The sequence below is a fragment of the Trachypithecus francoisi genome, unplaced genomic scaffold (assembly GCF_009764315.1).
Source record: "Trachypithecus francoisi isolate TF-2019V2 unplaced genomic scaffold, Tfra_2.0 Lachesis_group11, whole genome shotgun sequence".
Classification (NCBI taxonomy): domain Eukaryota; kingdom Metazoa; phylum Chordata; class Mammalia; order Primates; family Cercopithecidae; genus Trachypithecus; species Trachypithecus francoisi.
Window position 1 is genome coordinate 71,394,755 of NW_022681456.1, and position 25,134 is coordinate 71,419,888.

General features: G+C 35.8%; 1 protein-coding gene across 6 annotated transcripts in view; it reads right to left on the reverse strand.

Annotated features, from left to right (window-relative positions):
• Positions 1 to 25,134, reverse strand: part of MON2 (MON2 homolog, regulator of endosome-to-Golgi trafficking) — a 136,903-nt gene that overhangs the window by 20,302 nt on the left and 91,467 nt on the right. For 4 of the 6 annotated variants that reach the window (XM_033221418.1, XM_033221419.1, XM_033221422.1 and 1 more), the window contains 7 exons: positions 23,647 to 23,845; positions 18,681 to 19,303; positions 13,443 to 13,586; positions 12,798 to 12,815; positions 12,380 to 12,508; positions 7,536 to 7,726; positions 591 to 651 (listed from right to left, as the gene is read on the reverse strand). In XM_033221418.1, the coding sequence (XP_033077309.1) occupies positions 591 to 651; positions 7,536 to 7,726; positions 12,380 to 12,508; positions 12,798 to 12,815; positions 13,443 to 13,586; positions 18,681 to 19,303; positions 23,647 to 23,845 (1,365 nt within the window). The remainder of the gene's footprint in view (positions 1 to 590; positions 652 to 7,535; positions 7,727 to 12,379; positions 12,509 to 12,797; positions 12,816 to 13,442; positions 13,587 to 18,680; positions 19,304 to 23,646; positions 23,846 to 25,134) is intronic. The other 2 variants (XM_033221421.1, XM_033221420.1) reach the window with 1 other exon arrangement.

Here is a 25,134-nt window from a genome sequence, read left to right on the forward strand (position 1 = left end):
CACGCCTGGCTAATTTTTTGTATTTTTGGTAGAGACCAGGTTTCACCGAGTTAGCCAGGATGGTCTTGATCTCCCGACCTTGTGATCCGCCCACCTCAGCCTCCCAAAGTGCTGGGATTACAGGCATGAACCACTGTGCCCGGCCTCAAAATATATTCTTTAAAAAACACTATTTGCTTTAAGAATTCCAGAGGCTGTATATACAGCTGATTAAAAATTGAAAAATTCAAGCAACTGATTAATTTGAACCAGAAACATCTGGTATGTCAAACTGCAGAGGAAGCTCTCAAATACATGCCCCCGACTGATGGATTTATTTCACTTAATCAACTCTTTTTAAATTTATTAAATGAACACAACTAAGTATTGGGACAACATGCACAAAGCACAAGACTATAACAAATTTAACGAAGTCACTTCTAAAATGTCAGTCCTTTAAACATCAACATTTAACCTGTAAGAGTTTTAATGCTTTCAGTTTTAATCTTAACCTATTACTTTATTTGAAAAGCAACTGTATAGTTCAAAAACACTTTTACTATTTGGTTTCAAAAATGGTCACAGGAAAACATTTTAAATAGCTTCCTTACCTCGACATCAATATTTTCATTTCTTTGAAACTCTTGAATAGAGAGATTATCTGGAGGTATGCTAAAAAAATAAACAAAACACTTGATTTTTAAAGATAAAATATTCCCTGCAAATACAAACAAAATAGATAAACAGTATTCAAATGTCAAAAAATTATGTCTTCCAACCCAGGTTGGGGCATTATTATTTATTTAGAAGAGTAATATTATAAATTAAAGTAATTAGTTTAAACGATTAAGCTAATTACAAACATGATACTCTAACTACAAAAACACTAGGTCAATCTTGAACTAAATAAAATCTGTAGAATTAAACTTCTTTCGATATTATGAATGAAAAAACAATGAAAGGTAAAGATATATCATCTGCAGCAGAGCAGAAGTTACCATTGTGGTGTTACTTGAATTCACTTATATTGGTGGTTATTTAAAAGAGCCTCAGAGACAGTCCATTAGTCATTAATTTGTAACAAATACAATGGATTAAAGATCTTTACAATAAAGAGAGAAAATCTGTAAAGAAGAGGACTGATGCAGATTTTCTAAAGCAGAAAATTGTTCCAACAAGAACAAAGGAAATCAACAGTTCTGAGAGAACCAAGGTGGATTCCAGACTGTGGCTCATAAGAGTGAACAGTAAAATGGACATAAAGTTAAAAAAACAGCGAGATACTATTTAAAAACAGTTGAGGATAGTAATAACTGTTAGAATAATGACAGCTAAAAAGTTAGACAGCCACTGTACTATGAGCTTTATTTGTATTAATCTCCCATAGCAATTCCATGTAGTAATTATCACATAATCAACAGAAGAGGGAACTGAAACTTAGAATCCCTACTAATATGCCCGGGAACACACTTTAAGTAAATGACAAGGCCACAATCTAAACCTAGATTTATCTGATATTTGAACCTACATTATTCTTTTTTATGTTGTAGATGTAAAAATAGTATTAGAACATTTAGGTTTAATATACACTTCTGTATATTAAGTATAATATACAATTTTGTATACAGGAATATATGGGCATCAGACTGTGGTTTCATTGATTTGGACATTTTTCATTCAACAAATATCTACTGAGTACCAACTACTTTGCATCAGGTATTATATTCTTGGGTGTTCAAGATCTAGCTGTGAACAAGATAGACTCAGTCCATTTCTCATGGAACTTAGATTCTGGTGTCCAAGTCCTAAGCTAACTATAAATTGGTAGTAGGAACTAGAGGAAAAAAATTGAAAGAAATTTACCCAAACCTGAACCAATCAGAGGAATTTCACAATCACTGCCATCAAAGCAGCTTCACAGACTATATCTGCATCTCTAGAGACAAAAGTTGTGTTTAATTTATAACCAAGGAAGGTAAGGGCTTAGTAATATTAAAAGATTTGTGATGATGGTGGAGGTAACTAAGGATGAGTTGATTATCAACAAAAAATGAAGAAGCAAAAAAATAAAATAATATTACTGTGTATGTTTCTATATTATTAGTGTGTATATTTCTATATTATAGTTCAGTGTTTCTATATTGTTTCTATATTATAGTATGTTTCTATGTTATAGAACTATACACACTAATAATATTAATACTTTTAGTGTGTACAGCATGTGCTAAGGTATATTAGTGTGTTTATTTCAACACACATTAATAATATTAATACTATTTGGATCATATATCAGAAACACTGAACTAGATTTTTAAGATATCATATGATGAGGGAAGAGAGTAGCATATAAAACTAAAAACTGAATAACTAATAGTTATTTAATTTATAACTAGCAAACATATCAAAAACACCGATCGAGCTTTTAAAAATGCTGATTAACAGAATTTACGTATAAATTATAAGGGGCAATGGTCAATACTGCAGGCTACAAATGAGTCATGTAAGATTTAAAATTCCTTAAATTTGAAAACTACAGTAATCTTTAAAAATTTATTTTCATGAATCTTTATTCAAAATAAAAAAGAGCCTTCAAACTGATAAAGTGTTATTTGTACTTTTTGTCAGTTCTCTCTGTATGACATATTAAAATTTTTGTTGCAATATAATCTACATATTATAAAATTCACCCTTTTAAAATATACAATTTAGTATTCCTTAGTATATTCATAAAGTTGTACAAACATCACCATTTCTAATTCCAGAACATTTTGATCACCACCCCCAAAAAAACTCTGTACCAATAAGGAATCACTCGCCCTTATCTCCCTTCCCCCCACTCCTGGGAACCATAAATCTACTTTGTCTCTATGGATTTGTTACTCTGGATATATCCCATAAACTAGATCATACAATATATGGCCTTTTGTGTCTAGTTTCTTCCACTTAGCATTATGTTTTAAATGTTCATCCATGTTAGAGCACGCATTAGCACTTCATCCTTTTTTATGGCTGAATAATATTCCACTGCATGAATATACTACATTCAATTTATCTATACAGCAGTTGATAAACATTTGGGTTATTTTCACTTTTTTGCTACTATGAATAACACTGCTATGAACATTAGTGTCCAAGTTTTTGTGTGAACATGTGTTTTCAATTCTTTTGCACAGTACTTTGTGATTTTTAATGTAAGGTCCACAGATCATTAATTGTATAACTTCCCACTCACCCATTATGTCTCCTTTGATAACTACCATGTTTTGGTATTCAAAGTTGGCTGAATGAATTTCTAATAGACTTCAAGTGTTTACCAAATTGCAGTCCTTATGTTTTTCAATTTTGACTTTTTCTTTCTCTTAAACTGTTTACTTATAATAGCCCTCAGTGACATGCAAAGGCTTTCTTTTCTTCTAGTTGATTTTATTTGTAGTTTCTGTGTTATTGTATTCCCTTGCCAAAGCATCTTGCAGATCAAAAAGGTTGGGGAATATTAGAGAGAGAGAGATGTTTATTCTTAAAGTCTTAGAGTATAAATTAGGTTAAAGGATTTATAAAGGTACCAATATAAAAAATAATCAAGTATTAGTCTTATTTAAATTCATTAAGTCTTGCCATTCCAAGCAACATTCCAAAATAATCTTGCTACTGTTCAAATACTACTGATAAACTTCAGCTATAGAACTTAGTACATATGTGGCATTAAGTAAAGTTTAAAATCTAAAAGTTTATGACCTCTAAAGTTATCAATTATTTAGAAAACAAAAACAAAGAGAAAACCTGTTCTCATGAAACTGTGAAAATGTGCATGGTTTTTAAGTTCTCTTAACACTGCATTTTTAGTATCAACTGACCAATAAAAGCTTTCAATTTGAGCTTTAAAGTATTCTTGATCTATGAAACAAAAACTAAACTGGCTTTATCCAATATAAGCTGTAAGTTAAAAAGGCTGTTTAAAAACATTCAAGGACCTTTACAATTACTCCAACAAATAACTTTTCATCTTTCTTTTTTGAGACAGGGTCTCGCTCTGTTGCCCAGGCTGGAGTGCAGTGGCACAATCACAGCTCACTGCAATCTCAACCTCCCAGGCTCAAGCGATCATCCCACCTCAGCATCCCAAGTAGTGGGGACTACAGGCACACGCCACCACACCTGGCTAATTTTAAAATTTTTTTGTAGAGGCAGAGTCTCACTATGTTGCCCAGGCTGGTATTAAACTCCTGGGCCCAAGCAATCCTCCCAACTTGGCTTCACAAAGTGCTGGGATTACACACTCCGGCTGGCCTTCTTTTTGTCTTTCAAATAAAGAAAATAATGCCTAGTGATGGGAAAGGACCAGCTCACGATCAACAGAAAGTAGACAGCAAGTCAGAACCAGGTCACAGGTCTCCTGACTCTCAATTTAGTGTGTTCATCAACTACTCCATGGAGTAGAAAGCTTAAGTCTGTAACTAGAATAACCACAACTTGGAATACTGATACTGTGTTACTTGAGAGCTGAATTTAGAAGTTTTATTATTTTTTAGCCATTAAAAGTAACTCCAAGCCTGGGCAACATGGCAAAATCCCGTCTCTACAAAAAAATACAAAAATTAGCTGGGTGTGGTGGTGTACGTCTATAGTCTGAGTTACAAGGGAGGCTGAGGTGGGAGAATCACTTGAGGTCAGGAGGTCAAGGCTGCAGTGAGCCATGAACATGCGACTTCACTGCAGTCTGGGTGACAAATCAAGACACTGTCTTAAGTAAAACAAAAACAAACAAACAAAAACCTCCAAATTTAGAGCTAAATTTCTAAGTCTCAGTTATTTAGAGTTTTGGCCTTTAGAATTCTGGTTTAAAATATAGTTGTTTCATAGGAATTAACATGCATAATGTCACCTTTTCTAAAAGAAAAAAAAATTAATGACAATAATAGTGGTAACAAGCATTTTAGAGTACTTACATGCCAGTTACTATTCTAAGCATTCACTCATTTTAAGTGATTTAATCCTCACAATAACTCTATAAATTAGGCAGCATTATTACTGACATTTAACAGTGAGAAAAATGAGTCACTGAAAGGTTTAATAACTTGTCTAAAAAGCAGTACAAAGTAGTACTACTGGGATTTGAATCCAGGTAGTCTGGTTGCCAAGCCAATGCTCTTATCCACTATGCTGGCTGCTTCTTAAGTAATGTATTTTCCAACACACCAAACATATTCAAACCTTTAAGGTAAGTAGAGTCATAATCAAGCAAAATATTTGAAATGAAATTATACAACTACATTGATACAATATTATGTAAAATACTATTATTTGGTCGTTGGTTCCAGTGTTCACTTTTCTATATTAAAAAACTCTCCGGAAAATGGGATTTAATAAAATAAGAATAAAATCCAGAAAGTGAAGAATATTTAATAAGAAACTCAAGAATAAGGAAGATAGCAGAAAAACTGTCTCAAGAAAAACAAAAACAAGCAAACAAAAACTTCTAAATTTAGAGCTAAAATTTTAAATGAAATTATACAACTGCATTGATACAAAATTATATAAAATATTATTTTACATAGAAAAACTTTTTTTTTATATAGACAGGATCTTGCTATGTTGTTCAGGCTGGATTTGAACTCCTGGGCTTCAGCAATCCTCCCACCTCAGCCTCCCAAAGTAGCTGGGATTACAGGTGTGTCACCACACCTGGCTAGGGAAAGCAATACTTAAAGAAGTTTTACTCATTGCAAAAAAAAAAAAAAAAAAGCTGATCTGAAAGCTTATTCCATTTGTTAATGGGGCATTAAGCATTTATAGACAATTAGAAAATAAAAGGAAAAATTTAAATTTCTCAACCTATGTGCTTGACACAAATTAAGTGACTCAGGTTCTTATGTCTATGAAGGAACTCAAATTTTCAGAGTTATTTTAAAGATGAAAACATAATTTGTTTGAATATAGTTTATGAGTGCATATAATTTTCCTTCAGAAACACAGTATGCTTACATTGGTATCAATAACATTTCTAGAAGTGAAAAACATATAAAATACAAAACAAAGTCTGACCACTTGCAAGACAGAAATTAGGATCACCTATTATTATTTTAAATTCTGAAATACAAGACAAACTTTTATAGGGGAAATGCAAGTTAATATTCTGCACCCTAGAAATTTTCTTTACTGAATAATTAAATCATATTAGAATAGTAAAGAAAATTTTTTTCAGTTAATTCATTCTGTTGTGGACTCAATCATTATCCATATGCCAATGTCGTTTTTTCTTCAACTACATCACACCCATAATTTAAGTGGTTTCAAACTAATAATGTTAAACAGTTATTTAGCAGTAGACAGTATTATTCTACAATATCAAAAAATGATTGATGGATACAAACATTAAAAAATTGGCCAGGTGCAGTGGCTCATGTCTGTAATCCCAGCACTTTGTGAGGCCGAAGTGGGAGGATCACTTGAGCCTAGGAGTTCAAGACACCTAGACAACATAGTGAGACCCTCCATCTCTACACAAAGTTTTAAAAATTAGCCAGGTGTGGTGGCATGCACTTGTGGTCCCAGCTACTCAGGAGGCTGAGGTGAGAGGATTGCTTGAGGCTGGGAGGTCGAGGCTGCAGTGAGTTGTGATCACACCGCTGCACTTGGGTCTGGGCAACAGAGCAAGGCTCTGTATCAGAAAAGAATTTCACCATTGTAACACAAAGGATAATTATGTGTGCTAGAAGGATTAAACAATGCCTGGTTATTACAGCTATTACAGACAAGTCTACATTTAGTAAAAGGGCACGCTTTAGATCTGTCCTGCCCAACACAACTTTCTATGATGGAAATGTCCAATAATCTACTCTACCCAGTGTGGCAGCTGCTAGTCACCCATGGCAATGAGTACTTAAAACATGCCTAGAGAGACTGAAGAAAATTTTAATTTTATTTAAAGTTTGGTTTTAATTAGTCATTTGTAACTAGTGATTGCTACTGTACTGAATAGCACAGCTCTAGGTGGACCTCAGCAAATTCTTCACTCAAAAAACGTAGTCTGTGTTCCAATCATCCTACAGTAAGCAGTTCAGTGAGGGGTCAAAATAGCACCCTAAATACAAGCTTTAAATTAGATACCATACAACGAAAATTGTTATTCCCTGACAAATCTAAACATCTTAAAGAGCTGATCATTATATTGCCACTCATCCGATTTATTCTGGTAATGCATTGATTTTCTAACATTGTTTTTCTCTTGTAATGCTCAATGGGCATCAAATTAAAAAATGAATCGTCTTAGTTTTATTAAGTTAAAATGCTTAAATATGATGCATTCGTATTGTTTTATATATGATATTCCTGTGTTATAACCAAAAATAATACAAAAAGCAAAAATCTCCATTGTTCATGATAATAATGTACCCAATGGATAAATGGCTAATCCAGGTGTGTTTTTAATACAATCTAGCAACCTTAATAATCAATTACTTTGTTAATGAATAAAGACAACTGTTTTTAGAGCAACTGAAGATATAATGTGCCACTTCTTGAAAGATTGTCTTAATTTTTAAAATGAATGAGCTGACCTTTTAGTAAAGAGAAAATCTTCAAAAGTATTGGCTAGTTCTGGCCACATACTGTCAAATTTTCCAGAAGAAGCATGCTGCCGGGCAACAGGTAGCCCAATAGAAAGAACTTTGAGGAGAGAGGATACTGCTAGTTTCCATGTGCTTTCGGAAGGGCAGGAATACTTCAAACTGAGAGGAACCCTAAGAGTCTGAAAATAAAGACAGTTTAATATAAGCATTAATTAAAACATACACACACAATTTTAATTACGTAAGAAAAACTACAGCAGAGAAAAAAAATAGCATAGGTATTTTCATCCTAAAAAGGGTTATATTTTCATTTAAAAAATGAGGTTATTTCCCAGAAAGGCCAATTCTCAGACATGGTCCTCAAATACTGCCTGGAAAGATATACTTTTAAATCCTATCTCTATCTTATAAACAATGAGCCTAAATAAATAACATTTTTGAACCTCAGTTTTTCATTAATAACAGTAGGAAACACAATTCTGTAGCTTTTATTAACCTGACGTTATGGAATTAGAAAATTCTGGCTGGGCACAGTGGCTCAAGCCTTTAATCCCAGCACTTTGGGAGGCCAAGGCAGGTGGTTCCCGAGGTCAAGAGATCAAGACCATCTAGGCCAACATGGTGAAACCCCATCTCTACTAAAAATACAAAACTTAGCCGGGTGTGGTGGCACACACCTATAGTCCCAGCTACTCGGGAGGCTGAGACAGAGAATCACTTGAACCCAGGAGGTGGATGTTGCAGTGAGCCAAGATCACGCCACTGCACTCCAGCCTGGCGACAGAGTGAGACTCTGTGTCAAAAAAAAAAAAAAAGAAAAAAAGAAAAGAAAAAGAAAATTCTGCCATATTTCTTCCAGCAAAAAATAATTTGGCTGATGTGGATATCCCATCTGCAAAGGGTCAATATTGCTTATACAGTCATCTGCCACATATATAGGTTAGACCATACAGCATGGATGTAAAGTAGGCTATACTATCTAGGTTTGTGTAAGTACACTATGCTGTTCAGACAACGATGAAATGGCCTAATGATGCATCTCTCAGAACGTATCTCAGTCCTTAAGCAGTACATGACTGTATTTTCCAACTAATGGTGAGGGAAGAGTAAACACAGCATAAAATGTCAATACTTTGAAGTTGTATGTTCTATCTGTAAAATTATTTGAATTTTATTTCCTACTCTAATACTTTTGTGTACTTTTTTCCTTCTCCAAATAGTTCAGTAAAACTGATAATTTAAGATTTGACCATGGAGGGTGCAGGAGTAGATCATTTGAATTATGTACAATAACTAGATATATAGTGACTAAGTATAGTGACTTATCTTTTCAACTGATCAACTTTTGAGATAGGTGGCTTTTATTCATTAAAAGAACTAATGTGGTGGTCCAGAATGAATTTCTCTGATCACAGTTCCATCTGGCAATTAGAACACCAGACTGACCAAAACATCATAAAGAACTACCACAGAGCACCATTGACAAACAGTTTTGGCATACTGTCAGGCAATTTGCATTAGAGTAAAAATTCTGCTTTTACATAAAAATTCTGGTCTAAGAAAGAGTAGAAACATTTTCATATTTCAAGGATATAAAACCAAATATCATCTTCCACACAAATTATTACTGAATACTCATACAGTATACATATTAACCACTACATATTAGCATGAAATATGCCTTAACAGATAATTAGCACACCCAGAATCTATTTATCCCCTTCCCCTCCTTCCACTTCCATATAATCTATGTGCTTTGGGAGGAACTGTCCCTATTTCCAGTTTGGGAATTCAGGCAAAGAGATGATAAGTTGATTAAGCCAATGAATCCAATCAATTTCCCTGGCCATAATCATTGGTTCAAGAGTGGGTATGGGACCAAAGCTGATCCACTAAAAATTAATTTTAGGAACTTAAGAAGAAGAATAGAAGTGTGTGAATGTGTGTATGCATGAACATACACACTCTCTCTGTCTCTCTCGCTCGCCCTCTCTTCCTCGCTCTTCCTATTGGACATATAATCCTGTTACTGGCCTACAGCTTTGAAGAGAAACAAACGATATGGTCAATTCTTAGCAGAACTTTGTAGAGAAAGAAATGTGGTTTTTGATGATACTGCTGAACCACTGGATCAACTAGTCATAAAGCCCTTCCTCTATCTTTGAATTTTCCAATTAAGCATGCCCAAGAGTTCCCTTTATTGTTAAAGCTAGTCAGAGCCTGAGTGTATGTCATTTGCAACCAAAAGAATACTAAATGATATATGGGCCATTTTGAGTTTACATTTTATAACTCAAGCTAAGATGAAAGAAAAGTATCATTTGCTACTGCAATTGATATTTTATTAAAATCAAGAAAAACATTAAGCATAGCAGATCCATTCAATTTATACATTTTACTTTTAAAAATGTTTACACAACTAAACAAGCAGTAGTATACAGCACGTGCTCAGTAATTACCTGCCACCACAAGGTTGACAATTTTGGAGAAAGAGCCTCGTCCAATTAACCACAAAACAATGTGGTAAGTGGCATCAATGAAATGGGATTATAGAAAAGAGATCATTTAACTCCTTTAAAAATACAAACTGAGTGGCTGGGCATGGTGGTTCATGCTTTTAATCCCAGCACTTTGGGAGGCTGAGGTGGGTGGATCACTTGAGGTCAGGAGTTCAAAACCAGCCTGGCCAACACGGTGAAACCCCGTCTCTACTGAAAATACAAAAATTAGCCAGGCGTGGTGGTGTGCGCCTGTATTCCTAGCTACTCAGGGGGCTGAGGCAGGAGAACTGCTTGAACCCGGGAGGTGGAGACTGCAGTGACTGAGCCACTGCACTCCAGCCCAGGCAATAGAGCAAGACTCTGTCTCAAAAAAAAAGAAAAAAATGTATATGTATGTATGTGTGTGTGTGTGCGTGTGTGTGTGTGTGTACGTATAAACTGACGCTAGGCACAGTGGCTCGCACCTATAATCCTAGTGCTTTGGGAGAAGGTTAGAGGACTGCCTGAGGCCAGGAGTTTCAGACCAGCCTGGGCAACATAGCAAGATCCAGTCTCTACAAAAAATTTAAAATTCAGCTGGGGGTGGTGGTAGTCCCAGCTACTTGGGAGGCTAAGGCAGGAAGATCACATGAGATCAGGAGCTTGAGGCTGCAGTAAGCTATAATTATGCCACTCCACTCCTGCCTGGGTGACAGAATAAAACTCTGTCTCTCTAAAAAAAAAAAAAAAAAAAACACAAACTGATTTATATTACTCTTTAGTGTTTAATCCTTCAATGGTTAAAGAATAAAGTCTGATCTTATGATTGCTTAGAAGACCAACAGTTATTTTTTCAGACATATCCCAGGTCCCAAACTAAATTTCTCAACATTTCTTAAAAATATACCATGATCTTTTACACTGTTTAATTTACCTATAATACCTGCCTCCCCCTTTTTAACCTAACTCTTAACTCTTTCAAGTGTCATCTCTATTAATTCTTGCCCAAATCCCCTCAGCAGTTGACTTAGTTTTTTGTCTTTCAGAGGAACTCAATTTTTATTCAGCACTGACTACTTGGCAATCATCGTTAAATGCTGTATCTCAATGGATTCTCTTAATATACATAAGACATGTAAGTAGTATTGGTATCATCCTTCTTTTAAAGACGAGAAATATGCTCAGATAGGTCAATCTGCCAAGCCTCCACTATGGTCTTTACCTAGCACTTAACATAGTGTATTATCACTTGTTTGCCTTCCTTCTCTATATTGCATTATTAAATGTAAGAATGATTTTATTCATTTTAAAATTGCTAGTACCTTGTAGAAAGACGCTTTAAAAATATGCTCAATAAATGAAGAGAGAGGATAGCTTTGGTGAGGTAAGCAGTGAGGAGAGAAAAGTATCATAAAAGTCAAGGGAAGAAAGAGCTTTCAGAAGGCTCAGCTTTCAGAAGGCCAGTACCATGCTATAGGGAAGATGAATCATTAGAGAAGGACTGAGAATGTGAAGATTTGGTCTTTTGTAACTTTAAGAAAGCAGTTTCTGTAGAGCAATATGGACGTAAGCCAACACACAATAGGCGAAGAGTGAGTGGTAACTAGGTGAAGGCCACAGATTATTTAAGGGACATGGAAACAAAGGAAAGCTGAAAGAGGATGACAATTTGAATAGTAAGTACAGTTGAGAGAAAATTCTTGAAGTATCCAAGGCTTAATAAGCCTTGCATAAGATGCTGAAAGAAAAATGAAAAAAATCACAAATGAAGAAAGGTGGGGACAGATGAGTCTTGAAAGAAGACAGCTCAAGTTGGTCTGGTATTTATATGATCAACATAAGGTACATCCACATGCTAGAGGAAGAACAAGGTTTAGGGCTAGTCCTTCAAAACATAGGGAAAAACAAGAAATAAGCCTTAGAGGAATGGAACACAATCAACAAGAATCTTTTAAATGGCTGTCCATATACTAAAAAAGTGGCTTTAAAAAAGTCAGCATGCATGTTCAGTTAAGTTTATGAGCTGCATTGTGAATTTCTCCCTGAATGCTCATCAACCTTGAACGTTGAGGAATATTGTCCTAAGAAATCCTCTCATCGGGTTATGTGGGAAAATGTAAGAACTGTAACCAATTTAATGCACATTTATGTTAAAATATTTTTCAATAAAAAGAACTTTTAGAAAAATGGCTTGCAAAATACAATTCATGAATATTGGAGAAAAGTCACTACAAATAATAATACAAATTGTATTTTCCATCTATCCCAATATAATGATAACATATTACCTAAGGAATAATTTCAATAATGTTCTCACAATCTAATGAAAGTGTTGAAATGAAAAAAAGATACCTTAATAATATACTGGAGCACTTTCTCATTCACCACTGCTTTGTGACACGCTGTTTTTTGGTATAAATCCACAACTACTTCTAAAGACCTTTCAGCAAATGGCACGTAATTCAAGGCTACCCATTCCGCCTAGAAAGCAATATTTTCACATGCAGTTAAAAATAAACAAGATTAAATTAATCATATTGTTTTCAAAGAGAAAGCATCTTTGTCTTAAAGTTCAGGCCTTGGTTTTAGGTCAGATTATATTACATGCAAAGTTTTCAAAGAGATATGTACTTCATGAAAAAAACAATTTTCAGCCAGGAAAAAATTAAAACTATTTGAAAAAGCACATAGAGCATTCTACCAAGAACCGGGAAAGATGTACTTTATTTGTTGCCAATAGGTTAGGACAATTTTAGGAAATTTAACTCACCGGTGCAAATAGTTGGATCTATTGTGATTCCATTGTGTTGCAAGACAAATAGAATGAGAAAAGTTAATACATATTAAAACTACTTTCGGATGATATAAAATTATAATTTTTATATTGAGTGAACAAAATCAGCATGTGCATGCATTCAGAAATTTACTTCAAGTTAAAATTTGCCAACTATGGCTATAAAAATATTTTATGTAAAATCCAACTACATTTCACACCAGTAGTGTACAACTTCTTATTTAGTACAAACAGTTTCTTCATTTTGCATGGCAGGTATCTATTTTAAGTAAGATTAGACTTTGGAATTTAGATGCTATTTTGTATTGGGATGGGGCAACCAAGAAAGAAGTACAAAGGAACTTATATTTTTCAAGAAAGATGTACAGCAGAGTAATACGAAAGGCCAAGCTTTCTGAAGAACCAGTTGGAAGAGGAAAGTCATAAATGAGGAGAAAAAGAACACAGAATTAGTTTCCCAAACAATATTTCTGTTCAGCTTAAACTGCTAACAGACGTGTAAATATATTTGTGAGTGAAAAGTATCCTTTTCTGAGATAATCAAAGTCCATCTTAAGTGAAACTATCTGTATTTATAAGCCATGAAATCTTACAAAGTAAATAAAATTTACAGGAAATTACCTGATTATATTTTGCATTTGCAATGTGCTTTGTTTCCAGCTGTCCATACTGTGGAGGTTTACAGGAAAATTCTACAAATGCCAACAACTGGTCAAATATAGCTGGATACATTATCTGCATGTTTTCTGGTCCTACACAAATGGCCTATAAAAGCAAAATAAGAACATTAGAATGCATAATCTGAACTCCAATAAGTTCTTTACTGTATATATATTTAACCAGAGAATCTTAAAAACTGTCTTATTTTATCCATTACACCATCTTTTCTAAGCCCTAAAGGGCACAAACTATTTTAAACTATTATAGAATAAAGTGTAGGCTGAAACCGTTAATCAGCTAAAAAATGCGTTTTAAAGTGTAATTTATTTCTTAACAGAATAGAAAAAGGGCAAAGAAAGAGAAGTCCCAGGCAGTCCTCAGGTTCTACAATCTGATCATTTGTTCAGTAATACAGCCATTAGGCCATTAAGAATGTGTCACTGACCACGATGACACTGACTTCAAATTCTGTGATATCAGTTCATTGAAATGACATCTGATTTCTGCACCATGCCTGGTCCACCAACTTTAACAAATAATCATGTGTGTTGCAGTTGGGAAAATTAGTCATCTATGAAAATTTGTTTCTAAAAGAAATGTATGAATTTTTAACAGGGCTGTGTATATTTAATGTAAAATGTATCTAAATATATTTGATTTAAAATAAATTAAAATATTTTAATATAAGAAAACATTTTAATAAATAGTAACTAGTTTCTCTAGGTTTCTTACTTCAAATAATCTGATAGGAAGAAAGAATAAAATGCATATCATGAGACTGCAGATTTTAATTATTTCAAATGTGTTGCAAATACTTAAATTGGGTTTTTTCTAGCCACAAATTTTTCTTTTCATATTTTCTTGTTTAAGTCTTCATTTTTCTCTGTGAGAAAAATATTTAATGATCTTATTTATGAAGAGTCTAAAATATACTTGTGCTTTATAAGACAAAAAGGATGATCACTTTATGCCTGAGAGGGCAGGTACTCTTAAAATACTAAACCAAAATTCAAACCATTTAACTTTTTAAAAAAATATCTTAAAAAACAGTATGTGGCCCGGCGCGGTGGCTCAAGCCTGTAATCTCAGCACTTTGGGAGGCCGAGACGGGCGGATCACGAGGTCAGGAGATCGAGACCATCCTGGCTAACACGGTGAAACCCCGTCTCTACTAAAAATACAAAAACTAGCCGGGCGAGGTGGCGGGCGCCTGTAGTCCCAGCTACTCCGGAGGCTGAGGCAGGAGAATGGCGTAAACCCGGGAGACGGAGCTTGCAGTGAGCTGAGATCCGGCCACTGCACTCCAGTCCGGGCGACAGAGCGAGACTCCGCCTCAAAAAAAAAAAAAAAAAAACAAAAAAACAAAAAAACAAAAAAAAAAAACAGTATGTGGCCCGGCGCGGTGGCTCAAGCCTGTAATCCCAGCACTTTGGGAGGCCGAGACGGGTGGATCACGAGGTCAGGAGATCGAGACCATCCTGGCTAACACGGTGAAACCCCGTCTCTACTAAAAAATACAAAAATCTAGCCGGGCGAGGTGGCGGGCGCCTGTAGTCCCAGCTACTCCGGAGGCTGAGGCAGAAGAATGGCGTAAACCCGGGAGGCGGAGCTTGCAGTGAGCTGAGATCCGGCCACTGCACTCCAGCCCGGGCGACAGAGCGAGACTCCGTCTCAAAAAAAAAAAAAAAAATAGTATGTACAAAGTTTATTTTATGCACTCCATGGCTTTTAGCTTATCAGATACCATATTAGTTTTATTTTCCCTCAGAGGAGATGTAGCCATTTAGCTCTAATGGAACTTTTACATAAAACTGCACTGAGATATAAAGTAGATATGCAAGTACTACCCATACCTAAGTTTGATTGTCCTATAATTATAATGTAAGAAAGTAGTATAAAGACATCTAACACCACGTCTCAGCATTTTTTTTCTCAGAAATAATGAAGAATTTGAATAGTAAAATTAATGCACTCTAAAAATTCTCTTTACTGACTGCTTGTAATAGTTCTACTTTCTTCCTCATTAACCTCTTGCTGGATCTTAACTCCTAGAAGTAAACAAGTAGTAATTACTGTGGAAAAAGAGACTGAATTACTCTAAGTGAATTATTTTATTTTCAACGACTAACAACAACAAAAAACCACATATGGGTACCTGAGAAAACTAAGTATTATAATTTCTTTGTAAGTATCTTAACACAAATTAATGACTGACTATGCATTTTGATTTTCAATGGTCCTTTATAATAAGAAAACATACTAATAGTGTTATAGTTGATGTATAGAGCAATTTTCGGACTTTAAAATGCATAATTTGGAACCTACAATTTTTTAACAACAAACTGCATCTAAGAAGTTTTTACGGGCTTTTCTTCAGTATTCTGAAATCTGAATATCAGAAAAATCTATAGACTAACCCTGATAACAAATTTTAGTCCAAAAGCTAAGAATTGATAAGCAATCTAGATAATATTTTCTATTAGTCCTTGAAAGCTGTCTATTTGAAGACAAGAAAAAATATTGAACACCTAATTTCTTATATTGTTTAAGGTTTCACTTACTAACTCATTTAACAATCTTTTCAGTGCCTGGCACGTACTAAGGCCTTTGCTAGAGAACTTGATGATGAAAATAACAACAGCTAACATTTACTGGATGTTTAACTCATGCCAGGCACTAAGTGCCTTACAAATATCCCATTTAACAAGCAAAAAGTTGTAGATTTATTATTTTTACTTTATAGATGAGGAAACTGAAGTACGGAAAGATTAAGAAACTTGCCCATGCTGCTTAGAAGACAGGGCTTTGTTACACAACTCCAAGGGCATCATTCACATACAATGTGATATTGTCTCCTAGAGTACAACTCCGGCAGCCCTGGTGATGAATGCAGATACAGTATCCAGCCATCTGACTAAGAAGTTTAGCAATAAATAAGACAGATGCAGTTTCCTGACCTCAGGACTTACAGTACAGCTCATACAGAAAGCAGACAATTAAATTCCCAGCTCCTCTACGTATGCTAAAATAACTTGGCAATAAATAAATAAATAAATTAGCACATATAACTAAGTCAGCTTGGCGGGGAACTGGTGATTTGAGAACAAAGAGAAGACTGAGAACTTGAAGTCCTAAACAATATAAAAGCACTGAGGAAGAACAACATAAATGCTCCCCTTTAGAAAGAAAACATGATACCAGAAATCAGTTTTTCTCTTAGGAAAGAAAATAGCTTTCTATCTAATTTAAAATGTTTTGCTGGATAACTATTAGTTTAAGGATAAAGTCCAAAAGCAAGTATATTTGGCTTGTGCAAAAATTTTCTCATACCTGTGGAAGAAAATATAAAAACACTCTGATAATAAAATATATGTTTTTCTGTTAGGGGATACTAGAAACCCATTAAAAATCTTACATTCAAGGTCTACGAAACATCATTTAGGTAATCATACAACACAACAATGGCTAGTGTGAACATTAATACTTTTAAAATAATATAAATGAACAACAATAACCCTTCTTAAGTTTCAGACTGAAGGTATATTTTGTTTTCAAAGCTATTAAAAGCTCAGAACAAATTACTAGTAGTTGGGATAAATGATTTCACTTTTCCTCTCACTGCTAAAGCAGAGTTTTTTGAAAATAAAATTTACACTTTTTTCTGAAAAAAAAAAAAAGTTGTTTCTTGTTTATCCTGTACACATATATAAAAACCTGAATCAAAGATCTGAATGACAGTACCAAATTACGGGTATCTCAAAAGGCCTATGTCTTATTTTCTTTTCTGATAGGATAACTCTTCCATCCCCTGAAGTCTATAAGCAACTTATTTGCATGTCCAAGGACAGGGTGGGTAATTACTGACAGGCTACTTTTCTTCCTCATTGAAAATAAAGGGCCGGGCGCGGTGGCTCAAGCCTGTAATCCCAGCACTTTGGGAGGCCGAGACGGGCGGATCACGAGGTCAGGAGATCGAGACCATCCTGGCTAACACGGTGAAACCCCGTCTCTACTAAAATATACAAAAAATTAGCCGGGCGAGATGGCGGGCGCCTGTAGTCCCAGCTACTCGGGAGGCTGAGGCAGGAGAAGGGCGTAAACCCGGGAGACGGAGCTTGCAGTGAGCTGAGATCCGGCCACTGCACTCCAGCCTGGGCGACAGAGCGAGACTCCGTCTCAAAAAAAAAAAAAAAAAAAAAAAGAAAATGAAGATGGGTATTTTGAGTTCAATTGTAGAAAACCAATATCCCTACACTGAATTTTTTTAAATGCCAGAGTCTTTTATTTTTAGTTTCCTCACATTTCCTGCACAACACAACTAGGGTTAAACAGTTCAAGAACTGTTGCTCAGCTAAACTTCTTCCAGAGGTAATTAGGAGGTATCATGGTACAGTAGAAATTCTCACTGTGAAAATTTTTATCATTCCAGTTGGGTAAGATGCAGTTAATCAGAAATCTAATTTACACTACACAAATGGTTACTGATAACATGTGTGATCAGAATCTAGATTTACTCCAATCTTATTAGAATGTCTTTACTTTGTTGGAATGGCTGGCTACTCAGTTGGCGATTTTTGCTTAGCATTTTGATGACTGTGAATTGTGCTATCAATTTATCTTGATAGTCTAAAAAACACTTTGAATTTGATCTAGTCTTGCTTGCTAATCTGAATTTGCTCCATAATTTTAGATGTTTGTCTGAATAGTTTTTTTTTGCAATAACAAAATACACACAGTAAAAATCTCTTTAAAAACTGAGGAAAAATACTTTTCATAAATTTCTTTTTTTTAATATAGGCTTTCAATAATTTCAGAGCTAAATTTAAGCACAGATTTTTAAAAATCCCACTGCTTATCAATTTTCTAATTATAAAAGTACTTTACTAAAACTTTTATTCCAAATATTATATCCTCTTGTGAAGACTTGCATGGACAAACCAAAAATCCTGGTGAAGTGAAACATGAGGATGCAGGCAGCTTCTTTAAGATTCAAAACATACATGAATTACCTTTCAAAATACATCAGAAAACCACAAGTTTTCAAAATACCTAGATCTTGACAATCCTCAGTTTGTCCCCAAGTATACATATAAAACAATCCTGATGATCTAAAATTTATCCCTGCAAATATATAGCAAAACAAAAAATTTCAGAGAACTATATGCATTATTACTTAGATAGCCACTCAAATTATATTACCTTTTGGAGAACATCTAAAGCTGTAAGTACAGCTTCCTGTAAACTTGTCAAAACTGCTTCGGTATAAGATGGAAGAATAAAAGGGGATGCATCTGAACTTATTGGGACTGAAATAGCACTGTGCAATATGACTCCCAACTTTTGCAAGTCATCCATGTTGAAACCAGTTTTTATGTGTTGGTAGAGAGCTGGAAATATCTGAATTAAAGCTGTAAGAAAAGGCTGGCTAGGAATAAAGGTTAGTTTATCAAAAGTAACAGGAGGCTTAGTACTTTCAGATCCAATTCTATACCAGGTGTTCCACGCAGCCCACCATAGATTCAAATCTTCAAGCTCATCAGTAACAATGGGTGGCTCAGAGCTACTATATCTTCCAAGTCTTTCTCCAATGGAATCTGTTCTTACAAATGGCCTGCTCATGCCTGATATGGGCCCTATAAGAACAGGCACAGGTACATTAACTACAGGCGGTGTCTCAGGCTTATCTGAGTCTCTGACAGGGGACACAATCTGTAAAATTTCCTGGAAGCTTTTCAGAGCAGCCAGAGATACTTCATTGTTTTTGCTGAGTGCTGCTGATTGTATATGGTCAAGAAGAACATCCCAAGCTCTTGAAAAATCTCCTATATTAGGAAGAGAAGAAAAACTATTATAAAAGTGATCAAATTTTCTCTTAATATTAGACACTTGAAAGCATATTTGCTTAATTTTTCTGCTTAAAATCCTACAGAACTGAAAAACATATGACTAGGTACTAAGATACTAACAATGGGAATTAAAATTATCACAACCTAGAAATCCGATAAAAAAAATTTTCAGATATAGGAACAAAGGGCACCAAGAAGAGGATGACGGATATATCAAATAATGTTTCAATCTTAAAAACAAAACTCAGGTAAGTGATGGGTGCACTAAAATCTCAGACTTCATCACTATACAATTCACCCATGTAACCAATAACCACTTGTACCCCAAAAGCTACTGAAATAAAAAATATTTTAAACCCCAAAATATGTATGTACTTATACATATTTATACAATTTCCCAGAACTTCTGCCTAAGGAGAACAGAAAAATAAATCAATGAGGTTGAAACAAAAGCATTTCAGTAACATCTTCAGTCTATCCATCTACCTTTATTAATGATTAAGTAAGACGTTCTCATTCTTAATCAGAGAATCATTGGAAAAGTTGTAACTTAGGACAGTATAATACATGTTTTTTATTGGTCTAAATATTTAAGATAAACTATGTCGTATTCCATATAAATCTTGACTTTATGCTTTAGTTTTCATATTTAAATTATTTTAGAGCTGCAGAATTTTTTTCTTTTTCTTTTTTTTTTTTAAGAGATGGTATCGCACTCTGTTACCCAGGCTAGAGCATCATGTGGTATGATCATGGCTCACTGGGCTCAAGTGATTCTCCCATCTCAGCCTCCCAAGTGTGGCTGGGACCACAGGCACATGCCACCATGCCTGGCTAATCTATTTAAAAATTTTTTTTTTTAGTGATGGGGTGGGTCTTGCTATGTTGCCCAGTCTGGTCTTGAACTCCTGGGCTCAAGAGATCCTCCCACTTCAGCTTCCTAAGTAGCTGGGACAACAGATGCTCACTACCATGCTTGGCTAATTTTTGTATTTTTTGTAGAGACAGGGTTTCACTATGTTGCCCAGGCTGGGCTCAGGCAATCCTCCTGCCTCAGCCTTCCAAAGGGCTGGGATTACAGCCATGAGCCACCATGTCCAGCCACATCTTTTTACTACAGCAAACAAGCCTAATGGCTTTGTTAATAACATGGATTATTATCCACATACCTACATTAAAATGATGTAAAAAATTAGGAAAGTTGATATTTCCCAAAGCAGTACAACATAAGTAGGCTATGAAACGTAAAATAAATAATCAAAGTTTAAGAACTTTCACTTTGGAAAGGTGATAAATGACCAGATTTTTTTAAAAAAGGGATAAACCCCAAATTCCTAAGAAAACAGTTGGTTAACAGAAAAGCTTGAAGTAGGTCTGGTATAAAACAATAGGTACTATCTGCCTACTCTGGACAAACCATAACACCTGCCTAGTTATATGCATCTTTCCCCACCATATCCTTTTTATTAAAAATTGAGGGCTGGGCCCAGTGCTTCATGTCTGTAATCCTTGCACATTGGGAGGCCAAGGCAGATGGATCACCTTAGATCAGGAGTTTGAGATCAGTCTGGCCAACATGATGAAACCTAAATGTCTCTACTAAAAATACAGAAAATTAGCTGGGCATGGTGGTAGGCGCCTGTAATCCCAGCTACTCAGAGGCTGAGGCAGGAGAATCGCTTGAACCTAGGAGGCGGAGGTTGCAGTGAGCCGAGATCACACCACTGCATTCCAGCTTGGGCAACAAGAGTGAAACTCCGAAACTCTATCTCCAAAAAAAAAAAAAGGCAAAATTTACATACAATAAAAACACAGAATTTTAAGTAAACTGTTTAAAAGTTTTGACAACTTACATTTTAAAATGTCAAACAATTAAAACACTTCTACCTGTTGCCATCACAGTTTAAAAGTCTCATGAATCATTACATTTGCCAATCAGAATGGTGACCTAATATCAGATTTAGAATATCCTGTGCCATTTAGGGAGAAAAACTCCAGCAATTTCTCTATTAACATATTTTATGTCAGAGAGGGAGTCCCTCTAAAAGACTAGATGTAATTATATATTGCACATGGTTATGTTAAAAATATAAAACTTATTCTAAAATAACAAATATCATTTCTTAGTCATCAAGTTACAAAGAATGATCAAAGACATTAATTGTCTTATGTCTTCATTTTAAAAAAAATCTAAATCTAGGCTGGGCGTGGTGGCTAACACCTGTAATCCCAGCACTTTGGGAGGCCAAGGTGGGCAGATCACCTGGGGTCAGGAGTTTGAGACCAGCCTGACCAACATGAAGAAACCCCATTTCTACTAAAAATACAAAATTAGCTGGGCATGGTGGCGCATGCCTGTCTGTAATCCCTGCTACTTGGGAGGCTGAGGCAGGAGAATTGCTTGAATCTGGGAGGCGGAGGTTGCAGTGAGCTAAGATCGTGCCATTGCACTCCAGCCTGGGCAGCAAGAGCGAGACTCCATCAAAAAAAAAAAAAAAAAAAATCTAAATCTATTAGTTCTTAGCTTTTAAGAGAAATATCATGAAGGTACTAAAAACAATGCTTATTTTGCCAAAATTTAGCAAATGTACAGTGAAAATTTGTGCATTTCACTGTATGTAAATTTTACATGAAAAAAATCCCAATATTTAAAAATACATATGCCAAGCCCTAACATGCAAAATGGATCAGACACAGCAAATTATTTTTGGAAAAAAGGAGAAAAAAGTGCACATAAAGAACAACATATAAAAATGCCTATGGAATGAGTAAATATGCTTGTCCTTTAACACAAAGAAGTTTAAAAAATGCCAAACACAAAATAATAAAATAGATAAAATAATGTGTACAACATGCTCATAACTATGTACAAAAGTATCTCTGTTCACCTTTTTCTACCACCACCAGCATACCAGCATTACCACCAGAATTGAAAGTAGTATAATCGGCAACCGGGTTTCTCCGTCTTAGTACCATTGACATTTCTGGTTGAATAATTCTTTGTTATAGGAGGCTGCATTCTAAAATGTGCACTGTAAGATGTGTAGCGTCAACCCTTGCCTCTACCCTCCCCAGATGACAGTAATGCTCAACCTTCCCCAGTTATGACAACTAAAAATGTCTCCAAAATTGCCAAATGTCCTATGGGAGAAAAATGGGCCCTGTTTGAGAACCACCGATACACACAACCAACAGTTTCCTAACCAGTCCAACAACATCGTGTCATCCTTCTTTGTTGCCATTCCATTCTACATGCACACTAAGATATGCACTTTATGATCTTTTTGAAGTGCATATTTGATCATATCAAATCATGAATTAAAATCTATCAGTTTTTTTCATTGTTCTTAGGATGAAATCCTAACTTTTTTGGAGGGGGGACAGGGTCTCACTCTGTCACCAAGGCTTGAGTGCAGTGGCACAATCTTGGCTAACTGCAGCAACCTCCACATCCCAGGCTCAAGCAAGCCTTGCACCTCAGCCTCCCAAGTAGCTGGGATTGCAGGTGTGCACCACCACATTTGGATGATTTTTAATTTTAAAAAAATTTTTGTAGAGACAAGATCTCATTATATTTCTCAGGCTGGTTGCAATCTCCTGGGCTCAAGCTATCCTGTTGCCTCCACCTTCCAAAGTGTTGAGATTATAGGCATGAGCCACCCTGCCCAGCCTCCTAACTTTCTCCTAACACATTCTACATGATCTGGATGATCTGGCCTTTCACTACCTCTCAATCTCTTTGATAATCAAACTCTTTCTTATTCTCTTCATTCTAGACCTTTAAACATGCTAGGGTCCACCATCTCTTTTCCTCAATCTTCTCTTGTCTCTTTTACATTCTATCATTGACTGTAAGGCTCTCCACACTTCATCTTACTCTTGCCTGATGAACTCCTACCCTTCAGATCTCAGGAAAACTATTGCTTTCTCAGGAAAGCCCATCTGGAATTCATTGGCCAGGTCAAATACTTACTGAAGCTCATAACGTACCATTCCTTGTAACATTCCATTGTAGAAATTTTGCCTTTATTTATGTAATTATGGGTACTTCCTCATGCCCATGATAGCAAGAATGATGTGTATTTTGCCTTTCATTGTATCCCCTAGACGCTAGCCCACAGTAGGTACACATTACATAATTTCTCAATGAAATAAATGAAAATACACATGCTTACACACACACCACACATAAAGACTAAGTTAAGGTAGATTATTCTTAGGTAGTAGCATTGTATATGAACTCTAAAAGAATCGTCTGTATTTTCCAAATTTCTTTTAACATTGATTACTTGTATAACCAGAAAAAAATATATGTATACCTAAAGGTTGCAGCAAATATCTTCTAGTGTTGAAGATCCTTGCTACTCCAGCCAATGTTAACACCCATGTCTCAGCCCACTGCTTCTCGGCTGTGTCCCTTGAATGATGAATGAGAATATTGCCACCTCCAGACTCAATCTTTTCTTTGTCTGCAGTGGTAGAGGACTCTCGAACTCTGTCCAGTAGATGAAAGAGTACCTAAATATTTATAAAAATGTCATTTAAAATGCATTGATAATATAGCTTAAGTAATAGCATAATGGCAACAGCATAGGAATCTATAAAGTGTTACCAAAAATATAGCTGAAAGTCTTATCAATCCCTATATATTGGAGGAAACTGACCAATAAAGGTAATCATACATTCTTTTTTTTTTTTTTTTTTTTAGATGGCGTCTCACTCTATCACCCAGGCTGGAGTGCACTGGCACAAGCTCACCTCACTGCAACCTCTGCCTCCCAAGTTCAAGCAAATCTCCTGCCTCAGACTCCTGAGTAGCTGGGATTACAGGTGTCTGCCACCACACCAGCTAATTTTTGTATTTTTAGTAGAGATGGGGTTTCATCATGTTGGCCAGGCTGGTCTTGAACTCCTGACCTGAGGTGATCTGCCCGCCTCGGCCTCCCAAAGTGCTGGGATTATAGGCATGGGCCACTGTGCCTGGCCATAATTATATATTCTTAAGTTTATCATGGAATATAAAAAAATAAGGCTGCACACAATGGCTCACATCTGTAATCCTGGCACTTTGGGAGGCCAAGGTGGGCAGATTGCTTGAGCCCAGGAGTTCAAGACCAGCCTGGGTAACATGGCGAAACCCAGTCCCTAAAAAAAAAAACCCCAAATTAGCCAAATGTGGTGGTATACATCTGTAGTCCCAGCTACTCGGGAGGCTGAGGTGAGAGGATCACCTGAGCCCCCAGGAGAGGTTGAGGTTGCAGTGAGCGTGATCATGCCACTGCACTCCATCCTGGGCAACAGAGTGAGATACTGTCTTAAATAAAAAATAAAATTAAATTAACTGGATAAAATATAAGACTTGTTGAAGTATCAATGGAGGATCTATGGGGTAATGTATAAGAAAAGAACAAAGCCGGCCAGGCGTGGTGGCTCACACCTGTAATCCCAGCACTTTGGGAGGCTGAGGTGGGCAGATGACAAGGTCAGGAGATCGAGATCATCCTGGCTAACACAGTGAAACCCTGTCTCTACCAAAAACACACACACACAAAAAATAGCCAGGTGTGGTGGCGGGCATCTGTAGTCCCAGTTACTTGGGAGGCTGAGGCAGGAGAATGGCATGAACCCGGGAGGCAGAGCTTGCAGTGAGTGGAGCTCTGCACCACTGCACTCCAGCCTGGGTGACAGAGCAAGACTCCCTCTCAAAAGAAACAAACAAAACAAAACAAAACAAAAAAGCTAAGGAGAGGGGTCCAGGACAAAAGTAGAATTACTGGAGACAGCTCACACCTGTAATCCCAGTGCTT